Genomic DNA, 25,669 nt, shown 5'->3' with positions numbered 1-25,669 from the left:
CCAGGTCACTGAGTCGTCACTGATCCAGCTGAAACTTTATCAAAAGGGCAAAGGTCTTTTGGAGAGCCAGCCAATTAGCCAGCTAGAGCTTGTACATATTTTTTCTCTGACAGTCACATTCAAACTGTAGTGTAGCGCTTGAAAATAAATACGTGCTTGTGTGCACCTGCAGTTTTAAAGGAATTCACACCTTTGTGCATGTGCAGCAAAAAGAAGTGTCCCTATCTGTAATTCTGCCTATGTATTCATACACAATCCCCCTAAATAACTGAACCATTTAATACCTAAATAACTGAACTATTTATTACCTAAATAACTGAACTAAATTAAGTGAAACACAGCTTATATATGATGTTTACTTGGTGTCGCTGCAGGAGCAGGTTTAATAACACACTACAGAATGTTTACCATTTTCCCGTCTCACGCCCGCCATCGACGCATTCCTCTTGCTTCCTGACCTGTTCCCTCTCTCCAGCCAGCAAAAGACAATCCTACGATGACTCTTGTGTTTCTCTCTTTAAGTCTTCTTGTGTTTCTTTGCTGAATCAGCAACGTTGCGTTGTTTAAAACAGCCAGTTCCTTTTAACCCCGTGAAGCGAAACCGCTGCAACGTCACGCCGCGCCCCGGATGTAAAAGTTGTAAAGTGTCGGTTTCTCAGCCTCGGGACGTTGCTAGGCAGCAGCGGCTCTAGAAATGCACATGATAGATGTCACCAAGTCATTTTTAAGTTTTATGATCAGAAAGTTATGTAATGCGTCTTTAATATGACCAACGGACACTGGAATATTCCATTTCTCTGTTTTCCTCTGCACTTGTAACATTTATGTGAAGAACATATACCACATTGATAAGTTATTGTAAGTATTGTGGTTAATAAGAGGTGATAGTGTTTGCATGCTGTGTAGTCTTGTTGTGTACTCTTTGCATGCTTCTGAGAGTGTAGGAGACAATAACAATATGTAAAGAAGTGTAAAGGAGCAGCTCATAATGATTTTACAGCCTGCAGGTAGGCTGGACAGCCTTACATCCTCCCACTGATGTGTGTGCAGTAAATAACAGCCTCCATTCAGCTCACAGGGACATGTACACTGTAACGCTGATATCTGCTGCAGTGGGAAGCATTAAAACAGTTTTACAAGATAACAATCCCACCATGACAAGAAACAGAAACCCGGATATGTTAGATTGACTGTATGACGGTGAACACATTGATGTGACTGATTGTTCATAATGAATGTTCTGTCAAAGCTTTACGTGACTTGAGTTCTTTTTGTTTCACAGGTGTCGGCGTGGGGTGGTTACGTCTTCATCATCAACCTCATCCCTCTGCACGTATTTGTCCTGCTGCTCATGCAGCGCTTCAGTAAGAGAGTCTACATCGGTGAGCAGCAACACAAGCGAAACCTGGACCTCAGCTCTGTGTTTGACAGTCAGAATATTTTGTTTCAAAGGCTTGAACGTCTGATCAAGTTGGTCGTTGTGCAAAACTTGACATGCTGTTGGATCAGGTTAGAGTTGGGTTTGTTGGAATCACAGGATTCAATATAATCCACAGTCTGTAACTCCGTCATGTTGCTATGACAACGTGTGTATATACAGTGGGGCTCCAAAGTTTGGGCCCTGGTAAAAATTTATTTTAACGTGCCAAAAAGAAGCTAGCAAAAGATGAAACATCTCCAAAAGGCATCAAATTACAGGTTAGACGTTCTTATAACACGTCAAAAGAAGATCTTATTTTCATCATTTTGACTTTTAAAATAACAGAAAACAAAAAATGGCCTCTGCAAAAGTTTGGGCACCCTGCATAGTTCGTACCTTCTATTCCCCCGTTTGGCAAGTATGTCAGCTTGTAAACACTTTTCATAGCCAGCCAATAGTCTTTCAAATCTTGTTTGAGGTATCTTCACCCATTCTTCCTTGCAAAAGTCTTCCAGATCTTTGAGATTTCTGGGCCATCTGTGACGCACTGCTCTTTTAAGGTCTATCCATAGACTTTCAATTATGTTGAGGTCAGGAGATTGTGAAGGCCATGGCAAAACCTTCAGTTCATGCCTCTTGATGTAATCCACCCTGGATTTTGAGGTGTTTTTAGGATCATTATCCATTTGTAGACGCCATCCTCTCTTTAACTGCACCTTTTTCACAGATGGCATTAGGTTAGCATCCAAAATTTGCTCAAATCCCATTGAATCCATTTTTCCTTCTTCTCGTGACGTTCCCTGTGCCACTGGCTGCAGTACAACCCCACAGCATGATTGATCCACCCCCATGCTTAACAGTTAGATAGAGGATCCTTTTATTAAATTCTGTGCCCTTTCTTCTCCAGACGTACCTGTGCTCATTCCGGCCAAAAAGTTCAATTTTAACCTCATCAATCCACAGAACTTGTTTCCAAAATGCACCAGACTTGTTTATATGTTCCTTTGCAAACTTCAAATGCAGATTTTTGTGGTAAGGACGTAAAAGAAGTTTCCTTCTGATGACTCTTCCATGAAGGCCATGTTTGTACATGTACCTCTTTATAGTGGAAAAGTGCACCACGACTCCAGTATCAGGCAGATCTTCCTGGAGGGATCATGCAGTCAAACTTGGGTTTTGACTTGCTTTTCTTACAATCCTGCGAGCTGTTCTGTCTGATATTTTTCTTGGTCTTCCAGATTTTGCTTTAACTTCCACTGTTCCCAATGACCGCCATTTCTTGATTACATTCCGAACAGAGGATATTAGCATCTGAAAACGCTTTGCTATTTTCTTACACCTTTCTCCTGCTTTGTGAGCATCAACTGTTTTCAGTTTCAGTGTTCTTGACAGCTGCTTAGAGGAACCCATGGTGCCGATTGTTGAGGCAAGGTCAGATGAGTCTGAGCATTTAAAACCTTTGAGATTGACATCACCTGGTCTTTCCAGACACTAACTGTAAACAATCCAGGACACTGTCAGGTCTCTGTTGTCAAATTGGGGGCTTACAAGGTACCAACTCTGCAGGGTGCCCAAACTTTTACAGATGCCATCATTTCTTTTCTGTTATTTTGAAGGTTAAAATGATGGAAATAGGATGTAACTTTTTTGACATGTTATAAGAATGTCTAAATTGTACTTTGATGCCTTTTCGAGATTTTCCACCTTTTTAAAGCTCCTTATTTGCACATTAAAATAAATTTTTACCAGGGGTGCCCAAACTTTGGAGCCCCACTGTAGATTACAAGCTGCTACAAGTCGTCTGTAACGCGACAGAGAGGGATTGTTTCTCCATCCTCCATAAAGATTATCTGTTAAATTAATAATTAAACATTTAAGCTGGTCCAGACGTCCCTGCTTGGCACACACACACACACACCGTCTGCTTTCCTTCCACCTCCTGTAACCGTCTCTCTGACATGCGGCACACTTTGTAACCATCTCCATCCATCAGCCTCATAAACTGACGTTTTACATTGGGGGGGGATTATTCCACCAATGAAAATAGTCCCTGACCCCCACCAGTAGACAGTTTCCTTCAATGTGAGCCTTTTTCCAGATGATGATGATGAACAGCAGTTTTAGTAAATTACAGAGTGAACTGAAGTTAGTTTCCAGCGGCTGATGGCCAAAAGAGACCAGCTCCTCTGGTGGTTTCAGTCCAGTCTTTACACGACAGAAGGCAAAACGTTGTTTTCCAGTTTAAATGAGTTCAAGTTTGTGTGGGAGACTGCAGAGACAGTATAACGTATACTCAGATGATGTAGTTTGTAGTTTATTGGCACCTTATTGGTCCTCAGCATGAAAAATGTTTAGAAAGTAAGTTTTCCATGTTGTTTGGATGCAAGCAGCAGGTTGAGGAATAAAACAAGTCTGAGTGATGTGATTGGATGTTTGGATATGACAGTGAGTGTTTCCTAGGTGGAATCATCCTCGTTGGTCAACCAGCATGAAAACGAAGCTCATTAGTTCTCTGAACTGGGAGGGAAATGTAAAAGAAAACCAGTTTATTCTGCTGATGCTGCTGGTTTTTAAAGGCCATCCCATCGGTGGGAAGCTGAGTGTGTGTGTGTGCTTTAATTCACACCAGCAGCTTGAATCTACCTCGGTGTGAAGGAGTTTATTGACGAGCAGAATTTAATCAGATTTGTTTAAATGTCATTTTCAGAGATTTGTGTTCGATCAGTTCGGCTAAACGCAATCAGATCTCGGTAATCCAGGCTATTTAAACTCCATAGTGCAGGGCAGGGAAAACGCTTGGTGCTGATTGGACGGAAGAATATCTGCGTTATTTAACTTTAATTCAGAAGTGCAAACACACCAGCAGACACAAACCCACGTGGCTGGATTTGGTGTTGTTTAATGATAAGACATATTTTATAGTTTCTAAAGCCGTTTCATACAACCAGGCCTGAAACGAAGAGCTGAACATCAGTAGTAAATAACTGGTAGCCTGACTCTGCCGCGTCTCTCCCTGCAGCCTACAGCACTTTCTACATTGTGGGCCTGATCCTGTCCATGCAGATCCCCTTTGTGGGCTTTCAGCCCATCAGAACCAGTGAACACATGGCAGCAGCAGGTCAGTAACCAGTCACACATGCCGGATATGTTTACAGCAACTATCTATCATTGTTTTTAAAGTCTTTACCATCTAAACGATGATCTACATGAAGCCTTTCGGGTCTTGACCCTGATGTTTTTCTCTGCAGGCGTGTTTGTGCTGCTGCAGGTCTATGCCTTCCTGCAGTATCTGAAGGACCGGCTGACCAGGCAGGAGTTCCAGACGCTGTTTTTCCTGGGAGTCTCTCTGGCTGCCGGAGTGGTTTTCCTCTCCGTTATATATCTCACATACACAGGTTGGTGAAAAAAAGGAAGAAGAGGGGCCTTGTTGTTGTCTCTGGTTTGGACAACACCATGATAATCTGCAGGAAAGGTCAAGTAGGAGTCAGATCAGGACCCGTCTATCTGCTGGATGAGAAAAAAAGGCCTTTCTGTAAAATGCAGAATATTGTCCTGTAAAAGCTAAATAAGCACCGGAAAAGCACACGGAGGGCTTCGGGTGTAAACCGCTGGTTTATTCCTGATGTCCAATCAGATTTATTGTTTCCCACAAACTGCCAGCGTTCGATTTCATAAGCAGCAGTCGGTACGAGACAACCAGGCGTGTCATTTAACATCCATTTTCTTAAACGCTTGGTCCACTTCAGGGTGGCGGGAAGCTGGAGTCTATCCCAGCAATCACTGGGTGGGAGGCAGGCACACCTGGACAGGTCGCCAGTCCATCACATGACCACACACAGAGCCCAACAACCAATCACACGCACTCCTAGTTAGAGTTTCCAGTTTACCCAACATGCATGTTTGGACAGTGGGAGGAAGCCAGAGAGAACCGACACACACGGGGAGAACATGCAAACTCCACACAACATGGCCTCCCCCCCCCCAGCTGAGACTCGAACCAGCGAGCTTCTCGCTGTGCTAACCACTACTCCACCGTGCAGCCAGATTCACGCCGTCCTCAGATGAAACATTTCACTTGTTGAAACAAAGAAACTGGAAATAATTCAGCAGGTTTGTTGTGAGGAAATCGTACAAATGATGCTGTATCAGTACCTGACCCGTGTTCTGACCCGTGTTCTGACCCGTCTTCTGACCCGTGTTCTGACCCGTCTTCTGACCCGTCTTCTGATCCGTGTTCTGACCCGTGTTCTGACCCGTCTTCTGATCCGTGTTCTGACCCGTGTTCTGACCCGTGTTCTGACCCGTCTTCTGATCCGTGTTCTGACCCGTGTTCTGACCCGTCTTCTGACCCGTCTTCTGACCCGTCTTCTGACCCGTGTTCTGACCCGTCTTCTGATCCGTGTTCTGACCCGTGTTCTGACCCGTCTTATGACCCGTGTTCTGACCCGTGTTCTGACCCGTCTTCTGACCCGTCTTCTGACCCGTGTTCTGATCCGTGTTCTGACCCGTCTTCTGACCCGTCTTCTGACCCGTCTTCTGACCCGTGTTCTGACCCGTCTTCTGACCCGTGTTCTGACCCGTCTTCTGACCCGTGTTCTGACCCGTGTTCTGACCCGTGTTCTGACCCGTCTTCTGACCCGTGTTCTGACCCGTCTTCTGATCCGTGTTCTGACCCATGTTCTGACCCGTCTTCTGACCCGTCTTCTGACCCGTGTTCTGACACGTCTTCTGACCCGTGTTCTGACCCGTCTTCTGACCCGTGTTCTGACCCGTCTTCTGACCCGTGTTCTGATCCGTGTTCTGATCCGTGTTCTGACCCGTCTTCTGACCCGTGTTCTGACCCGTCTTCTGATCCGTGTTCTGACCCGTCTTCTGACCCGTGTTCTGACCCGTGTTCTGACCCGTCTTCTGACCCGTGTTCTGATCCGTGTTCTGATCCGTGTTCTGACCCGTCTTCTGACCCGTGTTCTGACCCGTCTTCTGACCCGTGTTCTGACCCGTGTTCTGACCCGTCTTCTGACCCGTGTTCTGATCCGTGTTCTGACCCGTCTTCTGACCCGTGTTCTGACCCGTCTTCTGACCCGTGTTCTGATCCGTGTTCCGACCCGGGTTCTGATCGGATCGGGGATCATTGGATGGAGGTATTGATGAAGACCGATGTTTTCTTCCATGTTAAACTTGATGTTGAACATGAAGGGACAAAGTCGTGCCCGACGACGGTAAAATAAATATTTCAAACCTTTTTTAACGTTTTCCCTCCGTTACAGGATTTCCTTATGCGTGTACATGGTGATGTCACTTCCTGTCTTTTTCTAAATATCTGCTGTTTACTGAACATGGCGGCGCCTCCAGTAGGAAACGTGAAAAGGAAGAACTGATTTAATCCTTGTTGTGATCCGGATCACCGTTTGGATCCAGAAACATTTTAAAGACCTTGGCGGAGGTTTACGCTCAGAGTGTTTTTCTGGGTAACTTCTGAATTTCACGGTTTTTATACAATACTTTATTTTCAGACTTTGTACAACTGTATCTCTGTATTGATAAATTAATAAATGTTAAAAAAAAAAAAGAGTCAACTGTAGTCAATAGAAAGCAGCAACTATTCCCGTATGTTGTTCTGCACATGGTTGTAATAACCGGCGAAATATTGAAAGCAGATCGTTTGGAATTACATTTCACAAGGTTCAATAATAATTTATTTGATCAGATAAAAATAGATAAATAAATCCAAATGCATCAATAAACAATCAAACATGTTAGTATCACATTAATTTATGCATTTATTTATATTGTAGCTACCTCATGTCTGAATTAATAAAACATATAATATATAAAATATATTTTAGCATGTCATTTGTAAAGTTTTACAGTGATCTGTATCATAACAATATCTCTGAGACAAATCAGGTGAAAATTGGTGAAATTATTGTTGTGGTTGGACCTACACCTTACAAATAAATGTACTGGAGGCGCATGGAGACCCGTCTGCTTGTATAGGCAGCATGACGCGATGCAGCGTCTGTATATACGATGTCTATAGACTAAACACTCGGGTACCAGTGTCAGAAGAACTTCACGTGGTGTAGAGCAGAAGAACTGTGCAGCCAATAAATAATATGATTAGATGAGGATTTGTGGGGATGTAGAGAACACACAAAGCCTTTTAAATGTATTGAGCGAAGCCCCATGTCGAATTATTTACCTCTGAGGAGGGTTCCTGGTAGGTTTGGTTGTTGCAGCTTTACTTCTTCTTTGTTATATAAATATTTACTGCATCGGCGTTGGTGTGATTGCAGTGATGAATTGTTCTTTATTTAAGATAAAATGTCCCGTTTGTCCCTGAAATGCCGTCTGTCCTTGCAGTAGTTTTGTCTTTGCGTTGTCGGGACCTTTTCATGGCCTCATGCCTGGCTGTGGTGATGCCATATGAAACATAACGGCTGCTTGTGATTTCGCTTCAGTTGGTAAACTGGACCTCTCATCTCCACTCCGAGGTCCTTCCAGCTGCGTTCTCATCTATCGTTGCACCGTGCGTATCAGAGCAATTACGCCATCGATACGTGCAGGACGGATGTTGTAAACCAATCAGCACCGACGCATGACGGAGAACACGGCTGAGTTCCTGTCGCTGGGCTGTGGAGGACTCATACGTCTCTCTGTGTTTTCAGGCTACATCGCTCCGTGGAGTGGGCGCTTCTACTCCCTCTGGGATACGGGGTAAGTCCTGGACTCAAACGTGTGACCTGATTGCAGATTATTGATGGGGTTCGTGTCTGAGAGAGCGACGCTTTCCTCCACGATGAGTCTCATCAGGCCTGATTGCTGAGTTTCCATTTCTTCACTTTAAATATGAGAAGATGTTGAATAAAAGATCAAGCTGCCTCGTTTTGTGGTTCCTCTTCCGGCTCGGGCTGAGAAGAAGTCGTGACCCGTCTCTGCTAAACAAACTTTATCAGTCTTTCATCATATTTACCTCTTCCTCATCAAACTCTCAACAGTTACTGGAGCTGAACTGTTTGTCATCATTAGAGTCAGTCGGTAGGTTAGCGTGACCCCCCCCCCCCTCCCACTCGCCCTGATCTGGGCTTAGAGAGCTGCCACACTGCAGCATCAGCTAAAACACTCCTGGTGTGTGTGTGTGTGTGTGATCCTGCTGCTGCAAACAACTGAAGTCATTTCTTTTAGGAACATCTTACTGCAGTGCAGTAGAAGTTTTATAAAATCCTACACATGTGAGATAAGTGAAAACTTCCTGTCGTGTCTCCACAGCTACGCTAAGATCCACATCCCCATCATCGCATCGGTGTCGGAGCATCAGCCCACCACCTGGGTCTCCTTCTTCTTTGACCTGCACATCCTTGTCTGCACCTTCCCAGCAGGCCTCTGGTTCTGCATCAAGAACATCAATGATGAGCGCGTCTTCGGTACGTAGGGAGTAGCTTCTCTTTCCTTCAGGCTGCGGTCGTGAAGACGGCTTTGACGAACCGCCAGACATGCAAACGGCTCCTTTCCGTGTTTGTTTTAACACACTGTGGCATGCTTGGTAGTTTGATGTGATGAAATTCAGCTTCAGTTGTCATCAGTTTTCACCACAAAGTCCTGTCGAGGAACGTTTATAGATATACTCCAGTTAGAATCACATTAACCATTAAAACCCACTTAATCACTGAGTGTCATTACTTTATATGTCATCAGCAGTCTCTCAGAAAGGTTAGTGCAAGGGTGCCCAAGTCCGGTCCTCCAGATCTACCATCCTGCTGGTTTTAGTTGCAACCCTTCTCCAACACACCTGAATCAGATAAGTGGCTCATTAGCAGTTCTCTGCAGAGTTGGATGACATGCAGAAGAAGAATTCAGCTGTGCTGGACAGGGGTTGCATCTAAAGGTTGCAGGATGGTGGATCTCCAGGACTGGACTTGGGCACCCCTGGGTTAGTGTGTAACTCTGTGGAGCAGGGATCCTCCATCCTGGTCCTCGAGGGCCGCTGTCCTGCAGGTTTTCCAAGTGTCCCTGCTGCAACACACCTGATTGAAATAGATGTGTATTCAGCAGACGTGCAGAGCTTGTCTGAGGCTGAGTTTTTATATTCAGTCAGGTGTGTTCCTGACTGGAACACACCTGACTGAAGCGTTAATTCCAGCGTTGTACATCAGCTCCAGGTTGTCTGAAATGCTTTTCCTCTGCATGAACAGCAACATTTCTAATGTGGAAACGACTCGCAGACACCCCCCCCCCCCCCCCCCCCAGGGTCTCAGACAGCTTTAACAACGATCAGCAGCTGGTGGCAGGCAGGATGTTTCTGACCAGAACCACTCAGTCAGACTTGTTTTTAAGACTTTGTCCTCCACCGGCTGCTTGGACACCCTCACCGTCTGCAGATGTTCTGCTGCTTCCTCTAAATGACCTCAGCAGAGCTGCAGACGCACATAAAACTCTGTGCTTTTCCAACTCGTCCGCCTTCCCTTCTAACAGAATGCATAAACTGTCCAGTAAAGGTTTGCTCATGTTGGGATAGAAACTGGAGTAAACTGGTTTAACTGGGGATGAAGCTGCCTCTAACCCCGCCTCTCTGCTGTCTGCCACCAGTGGCCTTGTACGCCATCAGTGCGGTGTACTTCGCGGGCGTGATGGTGCGTTTGATGCTGACTCTGACGCCGGTGGTGTGCATGCTGTCGGCGGTGGCCTTCTCCAGCGTCTTCGAACATTACCTGGGCGACGACCTGAAGAGGCAGAGCCCCCCCGCAGACGACAGCAGTGACGAGGATGACAGAAAGAATGCAGGCAACCTTTACGATAAGGTCAGCTCGTTCAGCTCGTGTCTTTTATGTCCGTCTCGTCTCTGATGATCCGCCATGTTGTTGCCGTAGTTACCAGAAGCTGCTTTTAGGCCCCAGTTTGTTCTAATAAACCGGATATGTAAGAAACTGCCAGTTAAATGATGGTGATGTTCTGTAAATCTGCTGCTTTTCTTCAACACCGTAGTACCAACCAATCACGGGTCTTCTGAAAGACACCGCCGAGTTGGACTCCATAAAGCCAGCTTAGCTAATCATCTCCCACACAAACCGCCCTGCAGTGCAGCAACGGCTCGTTTTTACAGCGTCCTGTCGGAGGTTCAATCATCTGCTCTTCCCTGCAGGCCGGCAAGGTGCGGAAACACGTCTCTGAGCAGGAGAAGGCAGAGGAGGGTCTGGGTCCCAACATCAAGTCCATAGTGACCATGCTGATGCTGATGCTGCTCATGATGTTCGCCGTCCACTGCACCTGGGTGACCAGCAACGCCTACTCAAGCCCCAGCGTGGTGCTGGCCTCTTACAACCATGATGGGTGAGTTGTGACACAACCGGATCTGTTTCACCGCATGTCCTGAGTCTGAACTCTGAGGATGTTTCTCTCCATCCTCCACCAGCTCCCGCAACATCCTGGACGACTTCCGGGAGGCGTACTACTGGCTGCGGCAGAACACCGATGAACACGCCAGAGTGATGTCGTGGTGGGACTACGGCTACCAGATCGCAGGCATGGCCAACAGGACCACGCTGGTGGACAACAACACGTGGAACAACAGCCATATAGCACTGGTGAGGATTCGCTCCATGTCTGACACCGCAGCGCGGCGCCGTGACAAGCCGGTCAGATTCTACCTGCTTTGTCTTAAAACAGAATAAAGACGCCGTGTTTTACACTCACAACCACTTTATGAAGCCGCGCTGCTTCCAGCAGGTTGGACCAACGTTTACTTTTACATCTGCATTTATTAATGCTGACATGGTGGAAACTCAGAGATGTTGCTCCATGTTGACATGAAGCATCACACAGTTGCTGCACATCATGATGAGAATCTCCCGTTCCACCACGTCCCAAAGCTGCTCTGCTGGATGTAGATCTGGTGACTGTGGAGGCCGTTGGAGGACAGTGAACTCATCGTCATGGTGGAGATGATGTGAGCTTCATGGTGCATCATCCTGCTGGAAGTTTCCATCAGAAGATGCTCCTGCAGGGTGTCCAAAGTTCTGCAGGTTTTCATCTGTTCTGTTTCCGACACACCTGCCTCACGTTACTCAGATCCAACAGCAGCTAAAGTTCTACACACTGATTCATTTCAGTCAGCTGTGTTGGAGCAGGGACAACCTGCAGGATGGTGGCCTTGAGGGCCGGAGTTGGACACCCCTGAGCTACGCTGAGCTCATAAAGGGAAGGACATGGTCAATGCAGGCAGGCTGTGCTGGTTGAATCGTGTCATACTGGTACTACTGGGCCCAAAGTGGGACCAGAAAATAGCCTGTTCTTACTGACAGGAGGGAACCCGCTGTGGTCTTCTGCTGCTGGAGACCATCTGCTTCCAGGCTGGACGGGTTCAGACATGATGTTCTGTATATCCTGGTCAGAACCAGTGCTGACTGGACTTCCTGTTGTCTTTCCATCATCTCCAACCAGTCTGTCCAGTCTCCTCTGACATCAACCAGACGTTCTGGTCCAGACAACTGCTGCTCGCTGGATGTTTCCTCTTCTTCAGATCATCTCTGTAAACTCTGCAGATGGTTGTGTGTGAAAATCCCAGTAGATCAGCAGTTTATAAAACACTCAGACCAACAACACGCTGCGTTCAGAGTCACTTGGATCTCCTTTCCTCCTCGTTCTGATGCTCAGTTTGGTCTCCAGCACGCCGTCTCCACCGCGTCTACGGTAGCATTAAGTTGCTGACGTGTGATTGGCTGATTAGATGTTTGTGTTGACAAGCGGTTGAACAGGTGGACCTGAGAAAGGAGGTAAAAAGAACTCTGAATCATTACGCCTGATCTGTTTTAATGTTTCTGTGTCGGTTCTGAGTCTGTTTGGTTCAGATTAAACGCTCCTTCCACCACATGACATTCTCAGAGGTCACAGAGAAGATGTTTGGACTTTAGGCCAACAGGTTCTGAGTTTTCTTTGCATGTTCTGCCACCATGTGGACGAAGCGTGGAACTACCAGACAGCACTGGTGAAGGAAGGAAAACCAGTCCAGACAAAGAGGCTGCTGAAAGTAAAAGCAGGAAATCTGTGACCTCTTTTATAAGAATCCGTTGTTTCCTCCCAGCAGGACGATTTAAATCCACTCCTCACCAGGTGTGTTTGTCTGTGTCCAGGTCGGCAAGGCCATGTCCTCCAACGAGACGGCAGCCTATGAAATCATGAGGTCTCTGGACGTCGACTACGTCCTCATCATCTTCGGAGGTGTGATTGGATACTCAGGTGACGACATCAACAAGTTCCTTTGGATGGTGCGCATCGCAGAGGGGGAGCACCCCAAGGACATCAGGGTGAGCCAGGCATCTCCCTCACACAGAAACACACACCTCGGGCTGGAAATCATAAATTGTTTAGGTTCAGGCACCACATCCGGCACAGTGTGGCCTCCAGCGGGCCGGACCAGTAAGATAACTGCATACTAACCAGTAGATAATGGAAACTCTGCCCTGTTCTGCCATCTTTATGGCTCATCTGTCAGGACAAACAGAGGATTGTGTTCTTGGACTGCAGATATGGAGACGTTCACATCGCGTTGGACGCACACCTAGTAGACGCGCCCGGCTGCATCGACCTTCCGCACACAGAAACCACAACATTCAACGTTGTCGGCAGCGAACTAGTTACCATTAGAGATTAAAATCTGAAGTTTCAGAGGTGAATTCAGGTCGAAAAGCCTCGTAGAACAGGCTGCAGGTGAAACGGTCTGACTTAAAGACAGAACAGTCAGTAAGGAGAGAAAAGCAGTTGCATTAAAACTTTTAGCGTCTCAGGATTCAGTCAAATTTAGCATTTTCTGAATCATCTTCAAAGCCCATAAAAAGACACGAACAAACAAACTGAAGAGAAGATTTTTTAAAAGGGAAAGTTGTTATAAAGTTCAAGAGAAATGTGGTAAAAGCTGAGAGGACGGTGCGTTTCGGTGGGAGGAACTCTGGAATAACCTGAGTAGTGAAACTGAAACGTGTTTAGGAAAGAAAGGAGCGGAAACGTTGGGAGCTGTTGTCTCGTAGCGGCGTCGCCACCAGGAAGCCGGATGATTGGACGCTTTGCAGGATTAGTTTCTTACAGCGGTCTGGGGTCAGAATCAGGTGTTTAACATGTAAATATGTTAAAACTGGAGATGTCTGATGGCGGCGCTCTCCAGCTGATGAAAAACGATCTTTCTCTCTGTTTTTTTTTTTTTGCTGAATCAGCGACATTGTGTGTTTCCTGTTCTGCTGTGAAGCGTCCCGGATGTAAAAGTTGTCGTGTCGGTTTCTCAGCCTCAGGATGCTGCTCAGCAGAAGCGGCTCCAGAAATGCTGATGGACGCCACGGTGTTGGAAAGTTGCGTAACGCGCCTTTAACGCTGATTGTCATGGAGATGAGACGGGGTAGAAGTGTTGCCTGAAGGCAGCGCAGCACATAAAGGGTTAAATGATGCTGAATGAAAGTGTGTCACCCCTCCACCCAGGAAAGCGACTACTTCACCCCCCAGGGAGAGTTCAGAGTGGACAAAGCCGGCTCCCCCACGCTGCTCAACTGCCTCATGTACAAGATGTCGTACTACCGCTTCGGAGAGATGCAGGTACGCCGCCGCAGGTCACATGTCCTGCTTCAGTCTTCACACGGCTAACCGGTCCCCCCCTATCTGCCCAGCTGGACTTCCGGACGCCTCCAGGCTTTGACCGGACGCGTAACGCTGAGATCGGCAACAAGGACATCAGGCTAAAGCACCTGGAGGAAGCCTTCACCTCAGAGCACTGGCTGGTCCGGATCTACAAGGTCAAAACGCCGGAGAACAGGGACCGCCTGGAGCGCAAGCTGCGCAGCACCGACACCTCCAGGCAGAAGTACACCTCCAGAAAGGTACGCTGGAAAACACACTCCTCTGTGTGTGTGTGTGTGTGTGTGTGTGTTTGCATCCTAAACAACCAGACCAGCAGATGTTTAACCCTTTAACTACTGGCTCTGTTTGGCGAGTGGCTGCAGGGAAATTCATCCAGAAAGAGTTGAATCAAATCAAAGTTACTTCATTCAAGGTTCAGGCCGGCTTGTCCCAGGTCAGGCATGCAGACATGGAAGATTTATGACAAGTTTACAGAATCGGGCTGCGTGGGCCATCTGTCAGCTGGTTCCGTGTTCCACGCATGTAATGGTTTAGATTCTGTCCCTACATCGTCATGTCGTCTCATCGTTGCCTCAAAACCAAAGAGAAACATTTTCCTGTTTTTATTTCTCACTGCAAACTTTAAAAGGTTAGAGAGACTTAAAGCAGACAATCATCAGGACCACCTAGAAAACATGAAAACCGCAACGATGGGTGGAAACATGAAGCCTGCAGGACAGCACAGGGACTCCAGAAGCGTCTGACAGGACGTCCGCTGTGAGGCGCAGGCAACCACGACACGCTTCGACTTCATAGATTTACAACAGGAGTGTTAAACTCCAGTCCTGGAGGGCCGGTATCCAGCGGGTGTTGTTTCCCTCCACCAACACAGCTGCTTCACATCACATGGATCCAGCACCTTCTTGTCAACCTGTTTATGAATATCGATCAGGCCTGTTGGAGCAGGGAGACAACAAAAACCTGCAGGATAGCGGCCCTCCAGGACTGGAGTCTGACACCTGAGATTTTAAACATTTAACAGTGAGGAGTTTTAACGCCTGAAGAGCGAGGGTGCAGACCTGCGAAGAACACACGTCAGATGCAGTGCAGGAAGTAAACACGCGCATGATGCAGACGTGAGCAGAGCTCTCGCTGCTATCAGACTGATTTCCAGCCACATCTTCACACTCTGCTTGTGGTCGTGTGTGTCCCTCTGCAGACGGCCAAGAGGAAGCGAGGATACGTGAAGAACAAGCTGTCCCTGAAGAAGGGCAAGAAACTCAGCAAGAAGTCTTTATAGGAGGAGAGGGGGGGGGGGCAGACTGCGGCAGGAGGGAGGAGAGGATCTCGCAGCAGGCACCATGAACACCGGTCTCCAGACCTCCCCACGAACGTCCTCGTCCTGAGGTCCAGGCTGGACCCGGTTCCACCGAAAGCCCAGCTGATCTCTGAGGGTGGAGAAGAGGTGGAGACCCCCACCCACACTGGTTTTAACCCGATGAACTTTAACCTTTGACTTTTCTTTTTGTACTTGAACGTGTTGGGAAGCGACGGAGACGAGAGCACGACCTGTCCTTCATCCGGGGCTTAGTTTAGGGAGGGGGGGGCGGCTTTATGCAGCATTCATGCAGACGTGGAGCTCCGTTGCCGTGGAGCTCCGTCGCCGTGGAGCTCCGTCAGGTCTCGGCTGGAGACCTCCGGCTCAGATCAGAAGCTGGAGCCTGGACTCTGGTCTGCGGCAACTCTCCGACCAGTCCTTCTGGGTTTTCTCCACGGTAACGGACCAGTATAACGGACCAGTATGACCATCCGGCATGAATCCGTCTGACGGCGTCTCGTGGTCTTTTTACAACTCGTCTGATCGGCGCCATTGATTACGCAACACTGGAAGAAGCGTCTGATTGTAGCTCAGTGGATTTTTTTTAACTGATGAAAGAATGTGTCGGCACCGGCCGAACCAGACGAGCTAAACGTGAACTCAGCTCGTCAGAAGGTCTCGTCGCTACTTCCTGCTAGTGGGCGGGGGTGTGGGCGGGGGCGTTGCGGGCCATCAAAACGCCAGCCTGCAGTGGAAAGGGTGGAGCTTCCAGAGATTCGAAGGCTCCGCCGGGTCTGAACCGCCCAGCAGATCCTGGCACAGACTTACTGCAACGTTCTACTCTAGAGCTTTCTGATTGGCTGAATTCCCGTCACCTGTCTTTGTTCCCTCTGTGAAGCTTAACTCCGTTCTCCGTTCGTTGTAAATATTTCCATCTTTGTGGAAGCAGCTGATCCTGCTGGGAGCTTTGTGTCGGATGAAGTAAGAAAATCTCGCTGGAGAGGATGATGCAGGCCTTAAACGCAGAAACGTAAACATCTCCTCGTTTTCCGGCGGCGTATTTATGACATGGCGGCTGCAGGCTCCAGTCTTCCCTCTGAGCCGTTCTTCCATCAGTTGTAACGATGCAGGTGTGAGAATGAAACGCACCTTTTTCAATAAAGAGGTTGAAATAAAAGCTTTGAGGCTCTTTTTCTCTCTTTTCATCAAACTGGACCAGAACCAGGAGCGTCTCCTGCAGGAGGAGGAGGAGGGGGGGGTTATCATGCAGGGACAGGTTCCAGGTGTCCCACGCCGGTCCTCCAGATGCATGTCTGCGGAGTCGCCAGGAACTAAATAACAGAAAGGTCCTTTCAGAAGCCTCTCCGGACCTAAAACCTCTAAAGGAGTTCAGCTTTACTGGCATTTACAGACGCAGCGTTCGGAGGCGGTGTGTCCGGCCGGAACGACGCGGTCCTGCAGGTTCTGGACAACTCCCGGCTTCCGACTTCGGGAATGAAGACTGGAAGACTCGATGCTTCTAACAGCCTCCTTGTGTAAAAACATTAACAGCTTTTAAAACCAGTAAAATAATCTTAAACTCCATTGTAAAGCCGTTGTTGACCACAAACCCGGGCAGAAATGTTCCCTTGCCCGGACGTGGGTTACCGAGACCCCCCTCTGGAGCGAGGCCTGGAGGCGGGGTACGAGAGCGAGCGTCTGGTGGCCGGGCCTTCGCCCATGGGGCCCCGGTCGGGCTCAGCCCAAAAGGGTTACATGGGCCCCACCTCCCGTGGGCTCACCATCTGCGGGAGGAGCTGTAGGGGTCGGGTGCAGTGTGAGCTGGGCGGCAGCAAGGGGCGGGGACCCTGGCGGTCCGATCCCCGGCTGCAGAAGCTGGCTCTAGGGACGTGGAACGTCACCTCTCTGGTGGGGAAGGAGCCTGAGCTTGTGCGCGAGGTTGAGCGGTTCCGACTAGATATAGTTGGACTCACCTCGACGCATGGCTTGGGCTCTGGAACCAGTACCCTCGAGAGGGGCTGGACTTTCTTCCACTCTGGAGTTGCTCATGGTGAGAGGCGCCGAGCAGGTGTGGGCATTCTCATCAGCCCCCAGCTTGGTGCCTGCACGTTGGGGTTTACCCCGATGGATGAAAGGGTAGTTTCCCTCCGCCTCCGGGTGGGGGGACGGGTCCTGACTGTTGTCTGTGCTTATGCACCGAACAGCAGTTCAGAGTACCCACCCTTTCTGGAGTCCTTGGAGGGAGTGCTGGAATGTGCTCCTTCTGGGGACTCCATTGTTCTGCTGGGGGACTTCAATGCTCACGTGGGCAATGACAGTGAGACCTGGAGGGGAGTGATTGGGAGGCATGCCCCCCCCCGAACCGAAATGGTGTTGAACTCCGCCAAGGCTGCCCTTTATCACCGATTCTGTTCATAACTTATATGGACAGAATTTCTAGGCACAGCCGAGGTGTTGAGGGGATCCGGCTTGGTGGCCTCAGGATTGGGTCCCTGCTTTTTGCAGATGACGTGGTCCTGTTGGCTTCATCTGGTCGTGATCTCCAGCTCTCGCTTGAGCGATTCGCTGCCGAGTGTGAAGCGGCTGGGATGAGAATCAGCACCTCCAAATCTGAGACCATGGTCCTCAGCCGGAATAGGGTGGATTGTCCTCTCCGGGTCGGGAGTCAGGTCCTGCCTCAAGTGGAGGAGTTTAAATATCTCGGGGTCTTGTTCACGAGTGAGGGAAGGATGGAGCGTGAGATCGACAGACAGATTGGTGCGGCGTCGGGATCCCCCCCCCCGCAGAGTTGGCAAATGTGGCTGGGGAGAGGGAAGTCTGGGCTTCCCTGCTTAGGCTGCTGCCCCCGCGACCCGACCCCGGATAATCGGCATGAAGATGAAGTAAAGCCGTTGGTTTCATTCTCCAGCAGGTCTGGGTAACTGGTTTAACAACCAGTGTTGTTGCATTTGTTCACCAGTCTCCTGAACTGAACCTGCAGAGACACCGTGACTGAAGACGAAGCACCGCAGCAATACGGACTTCTATAAAGCTTCACATGACCAGAGGGCGGTCCACTTACTGGTAAGTTCTGTAAAGGAGCCCTAGGTGGGTACTGAGTACATGTACTGTATAGTATGTCTCGAGTAGAACAGCTCTGTCATTCAGGACATGATGAAAGTAGAAGAAACTTCATCTGAATGGAACATTTCCCAACATTTCACTTCCAGATCCTGGGTTTTAATTGGCTGTGAACCCAAATCATGGAAACGAGGAAAAACAATGTTTTTCACTGATGTTTGCGTTACTTTTTTAAATGGATTCGTTGAAATAAATTCATCTTTTAATACTTAATTTACTGAGATACAGCTGTACTAACTTCACTCACATTAGGGATGCATCGATGCCAGTATCGGCTCAATACCAAGCGTGTGTACTTGTACTTGGTATTTATAAAAGTACACCGATACACTAGTCAAGCCAGCGCAGATGTGTGTGATGACATGCTTCAGACGTGTTTTTTAAAAAAATGCCTTGGATGTTAAAATGTGACATTTTTGTTACTCTAAAAGCCAAATCTTTGTTTCAAAACCAAACAATTTATAGTTGTATTTAGGTAAAATGTGCCAAATCAGAATAAAACTTGTTGAAATTGTTAGATCTGTAATGTTATTTTGTTCGTATTGGTGAGGTAACTTCAGAAAGGATGGGTCATTTATTAAAACCTAATGAAATCTTATAGTTATAACAGCAATAATAACCATAATAATGTTCACATAAACAGATTTGGTATCGGCAGACATTCACGTTTCAGATATTGGATCGGATTGCTGCATCCCTAACTCACATTAAACGTTTTGTTTTGCAGCTTTCTGTCTTCACACCAAACAAACCTCAGATTTTGCAGCTTATTTTACTAGAAGAGTAAAAATCAAAGATCCTGGACACATTTTCCGATTCAGGATAAACGACTCGTATCTGATCCGTCCCACCTTTACGCAGCCGTGCAGCGCAGTCAAGCTGTCACAGAGTTCAGTTTAAAAATGAGTCCATGAAACAGTTTTAATGTTTTATCAAACGTCACAGCAGTAAAAATAAAACACAGAAACTCGTGATGCACAGCTGCATTGACAAGAATGCATCTACATGAAGAGCTCCGTTGTTGAAGCCAGATCAGTCACATGTTCAGACCGCTGAATGGATCCAAGTGAACATTTAGGAAACACCATTCCAGCTCCATCACAGAGAGAGACGGATGGAGGCGAGGCGGCGGGAGCATGGAGTCATGCTGACATGGCGGCAGGTTTGAATGACCTCAGCTGGGGTTAACAGGTAAACAAAACACAGGACGGAGCATTCAGCACTTCCATTTCTGTCACATAACAGTCTGACATTTTAGAGACGGTGATGCGAGACCGGCTTCATGCCAACCAGCAGCAGACAATATTCCAGTTGATGCAAACAGTTTTGTGAAACTCTGGCTGAGTTCTGGGTTTATAAAGCTTACTGGGAATCTCGTCTGCTGCTGGTTTAGCCTTTAACAATGAAAAGATGTTTAACCAGACAGAGCAGAGTGGAAACCCTCTCAGATGGTCTGCAAGCTGGGAATACGATCCCAGGCAGGTACTGGTCACCAGTATTTTAACTGTCTGAATGGCAGTGTCAGTGATTAAATAGTTTTTCTCTTGTCTGCCTTTTGTGGAAACGAAGTATCTGAGAATGTCTGAACTAAATAAAGTTGAAAATGATTTCCACACAACAGCTCGACTTCCTGCCAGCTGATATTTCCACGACGTTGAACGGGATGGTGATGGATGAGACGTACTGGAACTGACCTACAGAAGATCAGACCGGCTGCACGGGGGCTTTAACTTTAACATGTTACCTTTACACACACACCTTTAGTTCCCAACAGTTTTTCATTTCACCAGTACGATGTTAGTCTTCCTCTTCCTCCTCATCGCCTCCAAACGACAGAAGGCTGTTATTTTTTACTTTTTTCCCAGACTTCTCCTTCTTCTCCTCGTCTTCTTCCCCATCTCCATCATTCCTCTTCTTCTTGCTGGAGCTGGCGGTGATGCCCTGGAACTTGTCTGAGGAGGAGCGTTTGGCAGGTTTCTTGAAAAGGATTTTTCCGCCTGCAGCGTCTTCATCTGTGGATCAGATGGAGATGTGAAATCATCCACTACAGCATAGGTGTCAAACTCCAGTCCTCCAGGGCCGGTATCCTGCAGGTTGTCTCCATCCTCCAACACACCTGACCAACATTCATAAATAGGTTGAGGAGAAGCTGCTGGATCCATTTGATTTGAATCAGCTGGTAGAGAGAAACATCTCAAACCTGCCGGCCCTTCAGGACTGGAGATGTGAAACCATCCCCTACAGCCTGTAACAGCTAATGATACCTGTGTTTGCACCTCCTTCAGTTCGTGTTTCATCTCTGATCTTCTTCACCTCCTCTGCAGACAGATCTCCTCCTTTCAGGACCACGACTTGAGGTTTCTCATCTTCCCGGTCGCTCCCGCTGTCATCATCCGGTGCTGGCATCGCTTGGCGCTAAAACACACAACAAAGCCTGAATAAGACGGGTAGAGAAGGGGGAAAACATACCAACACAACAGTATAGCAAATAAAAACAAAGAAAACAAAACGTAAACATTTAGTTATAGAAGCCACTAATTAGCACGTTAGCTACTAATTGTTACCTTCGTGTCAACATTGGGTCCTTCTTTGTAGCCAGAATCGCTTTTAAACTTCTTCAGAAAGGACGGTTCGGCTGGTTTCACCCACGCCACGCCGCTAGCTTTGTTTTTATTCATTATGATGAAAAACGAGCAGCAAAAAAGCAGTTTAAAAGCAAAAATTTCTCTGTTAGCGAACCAAAACAGCCGTCATTAGGATGCGCCTGCAAGAGTCATGTGACCACAGGGGCTGCTGTGATTGGTGGAAATGGATGACGGGTTCTCCTTCGGAAATAAAAAGGGACGACACTGAAGCTAGTTTTCGAATCGTCGTCATGTACATAAAGGGCAGTTCCGCTGCATTTACAAAGACTTTGCTCACATTATAACCACTCGCCGTCTAAAAACTGTATTTGAACTTTTCATATCTAGACCATAGACTGTATATGAAAGATGGACGGAGCCTTCGGCGGTTAAAAGTGAAGCCTGTGTGGAAGTGCATATAACTGCAGTTCCCCCTTCATCCACTAGGGGCTGCAAAACAGCAAATCTCTATAGACTCCCATGTTAAAAAGACCAACTTCACAGTTGAAATAAACATGTTTACAGCCTGGTTCAAAAATGTGTTTTTGGTTAATAGATCAGGTTTACCTTCATGAGAACTGTGGGGGGAGTGATTTTTTTTCTAACTCGCCCGTTTAAAAGTAATCTAATCTCGAAGTTCGACATATTTAGGGGCGTTTCCTTTTGATTGACAGGTATTGATCTCCCGCTTCAAATAAGAACGTAGAACAACCGCAGTTTTTAGCCGGTTAACAACGTGACTTAGCTTTAGCCGGCTTACCTTCATTAGCTGATTAGCTCCTGTTATCTCCGGGTTAGCTCGGTTAGCTCTGAGCTACAGAAAGCTCGGAGTTTGGTCGATGTCAATCATCCACCATGACGCTCACAACCGCCCTCTCAGCTCCACCTCTTTGCCCATATTTGTATTTTCTGTGCGAGACTACAGGCATGCTTCTGCCAAGATGGCAATGGTAGGAACCGCCCACCAAGCTTCAGTTCAGCTTTTCAGAAACATACGGGTGACATCACGGAGGCTCCGCCCATCTCTATATACGGTCTATGATCTAGACCAGGCCTCTTCAAACGGCGGCCCGCGGGCCACATGATACTGAACTAACTTCTATGTGGCCCAGCTTATGTAAAAGAATGAAGATATTAATCAAGAACCTTCAGTCATTCCTATGCTGATGAAGTAGCCTACAATCCTCCATTTGTGCAGACCACATATGCAACATCTGGTTGCCTGGCAACATTAATCCCAGCTCGTGTTGTTGTGTTTTAAAGTAGTAAGAGTAGCGCTAGCAAATGTCGCTCTCTGTCCCAAAACACAAAGGTGACAACGAAAACCGCAGATTTAACCCCACCTGGACTGATAAGTATTTGTTTATTTTTCCATCACATTCGAGCGCCAAACCGATGTTTAATATGCAATGAGTGTGTGGCGGTGTGTAAAGATTATGTGTAGAGGCACCACATCAAGAAGTTTAGTTTGATATGATCTTTCTATGTTAAAAGTTAGGAGAAAAATAGTTTCTGACTGGAATTTTCATTATTTTATTTTGTGCATTTGCCATTGTCATGTGGGACTGACTTTGAAATAGAAAAATTAATGAACTACTTATTTTACTAAAATATAAATGTGTCTTTTTTATTTATTTATTTTCACCGATTTACTTTCCCTTACTTTATTTATTGGCCCTGATCATTTTTTTATTTGAAAATCCTGATAATTTTTTTTATTTGAAAATCTGGCCCACCTGAATATCTAATTGAGTAGCCTTGATCTAGTTTCTGATTTGTGAAACCTTTATACAAAAATGGCCCATTAATTTTTTTCTCCTCCAATTTACATGTAGCTTTAATAACACAGTTTATAACCTGTGAAAGTTTTTTGATTAAAAAAAAAAAAAAGTTGCATTTTAGATTACTTTATTTGTTTATTCTGGCATCTGGATCACATTAGACTATCTTATAACCTGCCCAAAGGTGGTAAGGAAGGGAATTTTTTTTGTTTTTTGGTTTTTTTTCTAAATGTTAAGTTTCTTGTGTGAATCGAATCAACATGTTGTCCTTGATAATTTAGTCCAAAATTTGAAGAGGTTTTTTTTTTTTTTTTCACTCAGCAGGACCTGATGTGGGGAACAGAGGAATCGCTCCTTCCAGGTATGACAAATCGGAAGCGAACTTCAGCGTCGTTTACCACACGTCTGTCGGTGTAGTTTAATTAGTTCCTGGTCTCTTTAAGTCTCCAGACACCCTCCGAAATGTTTTCTGGGTCTCTTTATGCGCTGTTAGCGGGTTTTTTGGGGGCTGCTGCCTCCTTGTCCGCCAAGCTGTCGCTCGGTTCGGACTACCTGAAGGAGATGTGTGAGTCGGGACTGAGCGACTGGACTGACGGCTGGTCTCCAGTCTGTGACTGGGTAACTTTACATAATGTAGCTTTGGTTTGTCCGCTGTGTGATGTATTGCCACTTTTTCACATTTCTGTCACACTGCTCTCAAGTTGAAGTCTAAATAATAATCTAAAGCACCCTGCTCAATTGACAGGGGCGTTACCAGGAAATCCCGAACGGGGGGCTCAGGACACCAGTTAGCTGGGGGGGGGGGGGGGGGGGGGTCGTCAGTACTTCCCAGCATTTTTGTTGTTAACCTGGTGTGTGAAATGTTGGCTGCTGAAAAAATGTAAATCACAAGCTTTCAGACATTTCCAGTAACAAAAACAAACCCGTTAACTGTTTAATTTGGACTAAATTTAGTTTAAACATTGCACAGTAGAAATTATACTGTAGCCAAAGTATCAGTGACCTTTAAATACACTCAGGATTTCAAACAGACAAAGATACATACGTTGAAAAGAGCTAATTGTTATTAACTCCTAAAATCCTTCACGATAGCTTGTTTGGCACCCATCACCATTCTCTCTCCTCTGAACTCTCTTTAGCCTGTAAAAGTCCATCTGATGCTAAGTTTGGTCTTGTTTTTTATCCTCTGATAATGTCCTCTTGGGTTTCTCCAATGAATCAGTCCAGATTCTAGTGTTTTCAGCCTTGAGATGCTGCTGAGCAGCAACAGCACCAAAAAATGTACATAATCAATGTCAGCATGCAATCTGAACAGGTCAAAAACAGATTTTTTAAGGCTAGAAAGTTAGATAGCGCTACTTTAAAGGCAACACTGGGTTCCCAACTAACCCCCTCTATTTTTGTCCATCTATATTTCACACACAGGTTAGCCAAAATGTTAGCTCTAATGAACAAATGAATCTGTACCATTTGTTTCCATCTACTGTCATCTACTCCAGAAACACAGGTTTATATTTTATGACAACATCCATGTTGCAGAATCTGAAAAGAAGATTTTATCTTTATTTTGCAAACATGCTGAAACTTAAACTGTAGGAAAGCAAGCAGCTAAATTAGCATCTTTAGGAAAACACAAAGGTGCTGCTAGAAGAGAAGTTACCTCTCAGTTCCCAGGTCTGATGAATGTTGCATTGTCCGTCCATCTGTCCAACCCCAGAGCGAGACGCAAAGTGGCAGATAGATCCATATGACTTAACGTGCATCCAACTGATCACAAATCAACTTTTCAGTGACACACCAATAGATAAATTGTATACTTGTAAAAATTTGGACTCCCTAGAAGCTATCTTATGAATGGGAGCCAAGACCTAACAGTTTACCATAGTCATAATAAAGAAACAATCCCACAATTTCCACCCCAACCCCCTAAAACTTAGATCCCCAGATTTCCTCAGGTCCACAGATACAAGACCTCAACGTAGGTATTGGCACAAAGGAAACATATATACATATATATAAAAACAATAGTTACACTAAAAGTGAGTTACAGCTTCAGTGTGACCAGGACAGTCTGAGATTGATAAAATAAACACATCACATCCGGCCCTAGCTCCCCAGGCCATGAATGCTAATGCTAATGCTAATGTTTGAGACAAAGACTTATAAAGCTACTGGAAATGAACATCATGTGACCATTGTTCAGCTTTTACTGTGGGAAGGGGGTAAAGCCAGAGGTCCTGACTGCTGTCATCTCTCTTTAGCTCCACGTCCCCCTGCGGCTGTTGTGTGCAGGTCTGCTGTTTACCTGTAACGCCATCATGTGGGCGTTCTTCTCCAAGGCTCTGCGCCACTCCTCCTCCTCAGCCAGGGCTACGGTCACCACCACAGCCTCCAACTTCATCTCCTCTGTAAGCCGTCTGCAGTCGCTCAACAAGCCTCACGGTGAAAACAAATGTCTACTCTTCACATCAGTGGGTGTGATTTTGTGTTTGCAGGGCGTCCTGGGGAGACTCGTCTTCGGAGAGACCCACGTCGCTCTGTGGTGGGTCGGCATCTCTCTCGCTCTGTGTGGACTGCTCGTGCTTCATAGTGCGACACCTCACACACACGCCCAAGAGGACGGAAAAAAGAGCGAGTGAAGATTTCCTTCTTCTGTCCAAGAGACTAAGAAGTGAAGAAAATTCTTAAAATGGGCGACTGTGTCGTTCAGCGAGTTCAGAGGTTTGCTGTTGCAGGTTTTTGCCTGTTTAAGTTGGGACAGATATGAATATATATTCTGTTGAAGTCGCTGTTTTGACATTAACAGAAC

General features: G+C 46.6%; 3 protein-coding genes across 4 annotated transcripts in view; 2 read left to right on the top strand and 1 right to left on the bottom strand.

The window, feature by feature from the left end:
* Nucleotides 1-15,620, top strand: part of LOC306755627 (dolichyl-diphosphooligosaccharide--protein glycosyltransferase subunit STT3B-like) — a 50,771-nt gene extending 35,151 nt beyond the window's left edge. The window contains exons 5-16 of the mRNA XM_079240095.1: nucleotides 1,283-1,382; nucleotides 4,440-4,538; nucleotides 4,669-4,815; nucleotides 8,089-8,137; nucleotides 8,690-8,844; nucleotides 10,007-10,218; nucleotides 10,560-10,747; nucleotides 10,830-11,001; nucleotides 12,547-12,720; nucleotides 13,883-13,996; nucleotides 14,068-14,277; nucleotides 15,237-15,620. Of these exons, the coding sequence (XP_079096221.1) occupies nucleotides 1,283-1,382; nucleotides 4,440-4,538; nucleotides 4,669-4,815; nucleotides 8,089-8,137; nucleotides 8,690-8,844; nucleotides 10,007-10,218; nucleotides 10,560-10,747; nucleotides 10,830-11,001; nucleotides 12,547-12,720; nucleotides 13,883-13,996; nucleotides 14,068-14,277; nucleotides 15,237-15,317 (1,701 nt within the window). The 3' untranslated portion in view covers nucleotides 15,318-15,620. The remainder of the gene's footprint in view (nucleotides 1-1,282; nucleotides 1,383-4,439; nucleotides 4,539-4,668; nucleotides 4,816-8,088; nucleotides 8,138-8,689; nucleotides 8,845-10,006; nucleotides 10,219-10,559; nucleotides 10,748-10,829; nucleotides 11,002-12,546; nucleotides 12,721-13,882; nucleotides 13,997-14,067; nucleotides 14,278-15,236) is intronic.
* A 3,742-nt stretch (nucleotides 15,621-19,362) lies between these two features.
* Nucleotides 19,363-21,237, bottom strand: kiaa1143 (KIAA1143 ortholog). Of its 2 annotated transcripts, XM_079241186.1 has the most exons (4): nucleotides 21,020-21,237; nucleotides 20,720-20,870; nucleotides 20,214-20,467; nucleotides 19,363-19,633 (listed from the first exon to the last, which is right to left on the bottom strand). In XM_079241186.1, exons 1-3 carry the CDS (start codon nucleotides 21,131-21,133, stop codon nucleotides 20,253-20,255), a joined length of 480 nt encoding a protein of 159 aa, XP_079097312.1. In that variant the 5' UTR covers nucleotides 21,134-21,237; the 3' UTR covers nucleotides 19,363-19,633; nucleotides 20,214-20,252. The 2 variants fall into 2 exon arrangements, with proteins under 2 accessions (XP_079097312.1, XP_079097311.1); XM_079241185.1 differs by having other exon boundaries at nucleotides 19,363-20,467.
* Nucleotides 21,238-23,322: 2,085 nt separating this feature from the next.
* Nucleotides 23,323-25,499, top strand: LOC306756448 (transmembrane protein 42-like; the record flags this gene model as incomplete). Its single annotated transcript, XM_079241177.1, has 3 exons — nucleotides 23,323-23,478; nucleotides 25,122-25,268; nucleotides 25,356-25,499. 3 exons carry the CDS (start codon nucleotides 23,323-23,325, stop codon nucleotides 25,497-25,499), a joined length of 447 nt encoding a protein of 148 aa, XP_079097303.1.
* Nucleotides 25,500-25,669: the final 170 nt, after the last annotated feature.

This window comes from Telmatherina bonti (genome assembly GCF_933228915.1).
Source record: "Telmatherina bonti genome assembly, chromosome: 5".
In the NCBI taxonomy this organism is placed as follows: domain Eukaryota; kingdom Metazoa; phylum Chordata; class Actinopteri; order Atheriniformes; family Telmatherinidae; genus Telmatherina; species Telmatherina bonti.
The sequence above is the reverse complement of the archived record's forward strand: the minus strand, read 5'-3'. Positions and strand labels throughout refer to the sequence as shown.

Bases quoted from the DNA above. Each gene is read 5' to 3' on its own strand.
- kiaa1143 (XM_079241185.1), bottom strand. From the start codon at position 21,133: ATGAATAAAAACAAAGCTAGCGGCGTGGCGTGGGTGAAACCAGCCGAA. The intron at 20,871-21,019 runs GTAACAATTAGT...TGTGTGTTTTAG, and splicing joins GACCCAATGTTGACACGAAG to CGCCAAGCGATGCCAGCACC. The intron at 20,468-20,719 runs GTATCATTAGCT...TCTGATCCACAG, and splicing joins TGAAGGAGGTGCAAACACAG to ATGAAGACGCTGCAGGCGGA.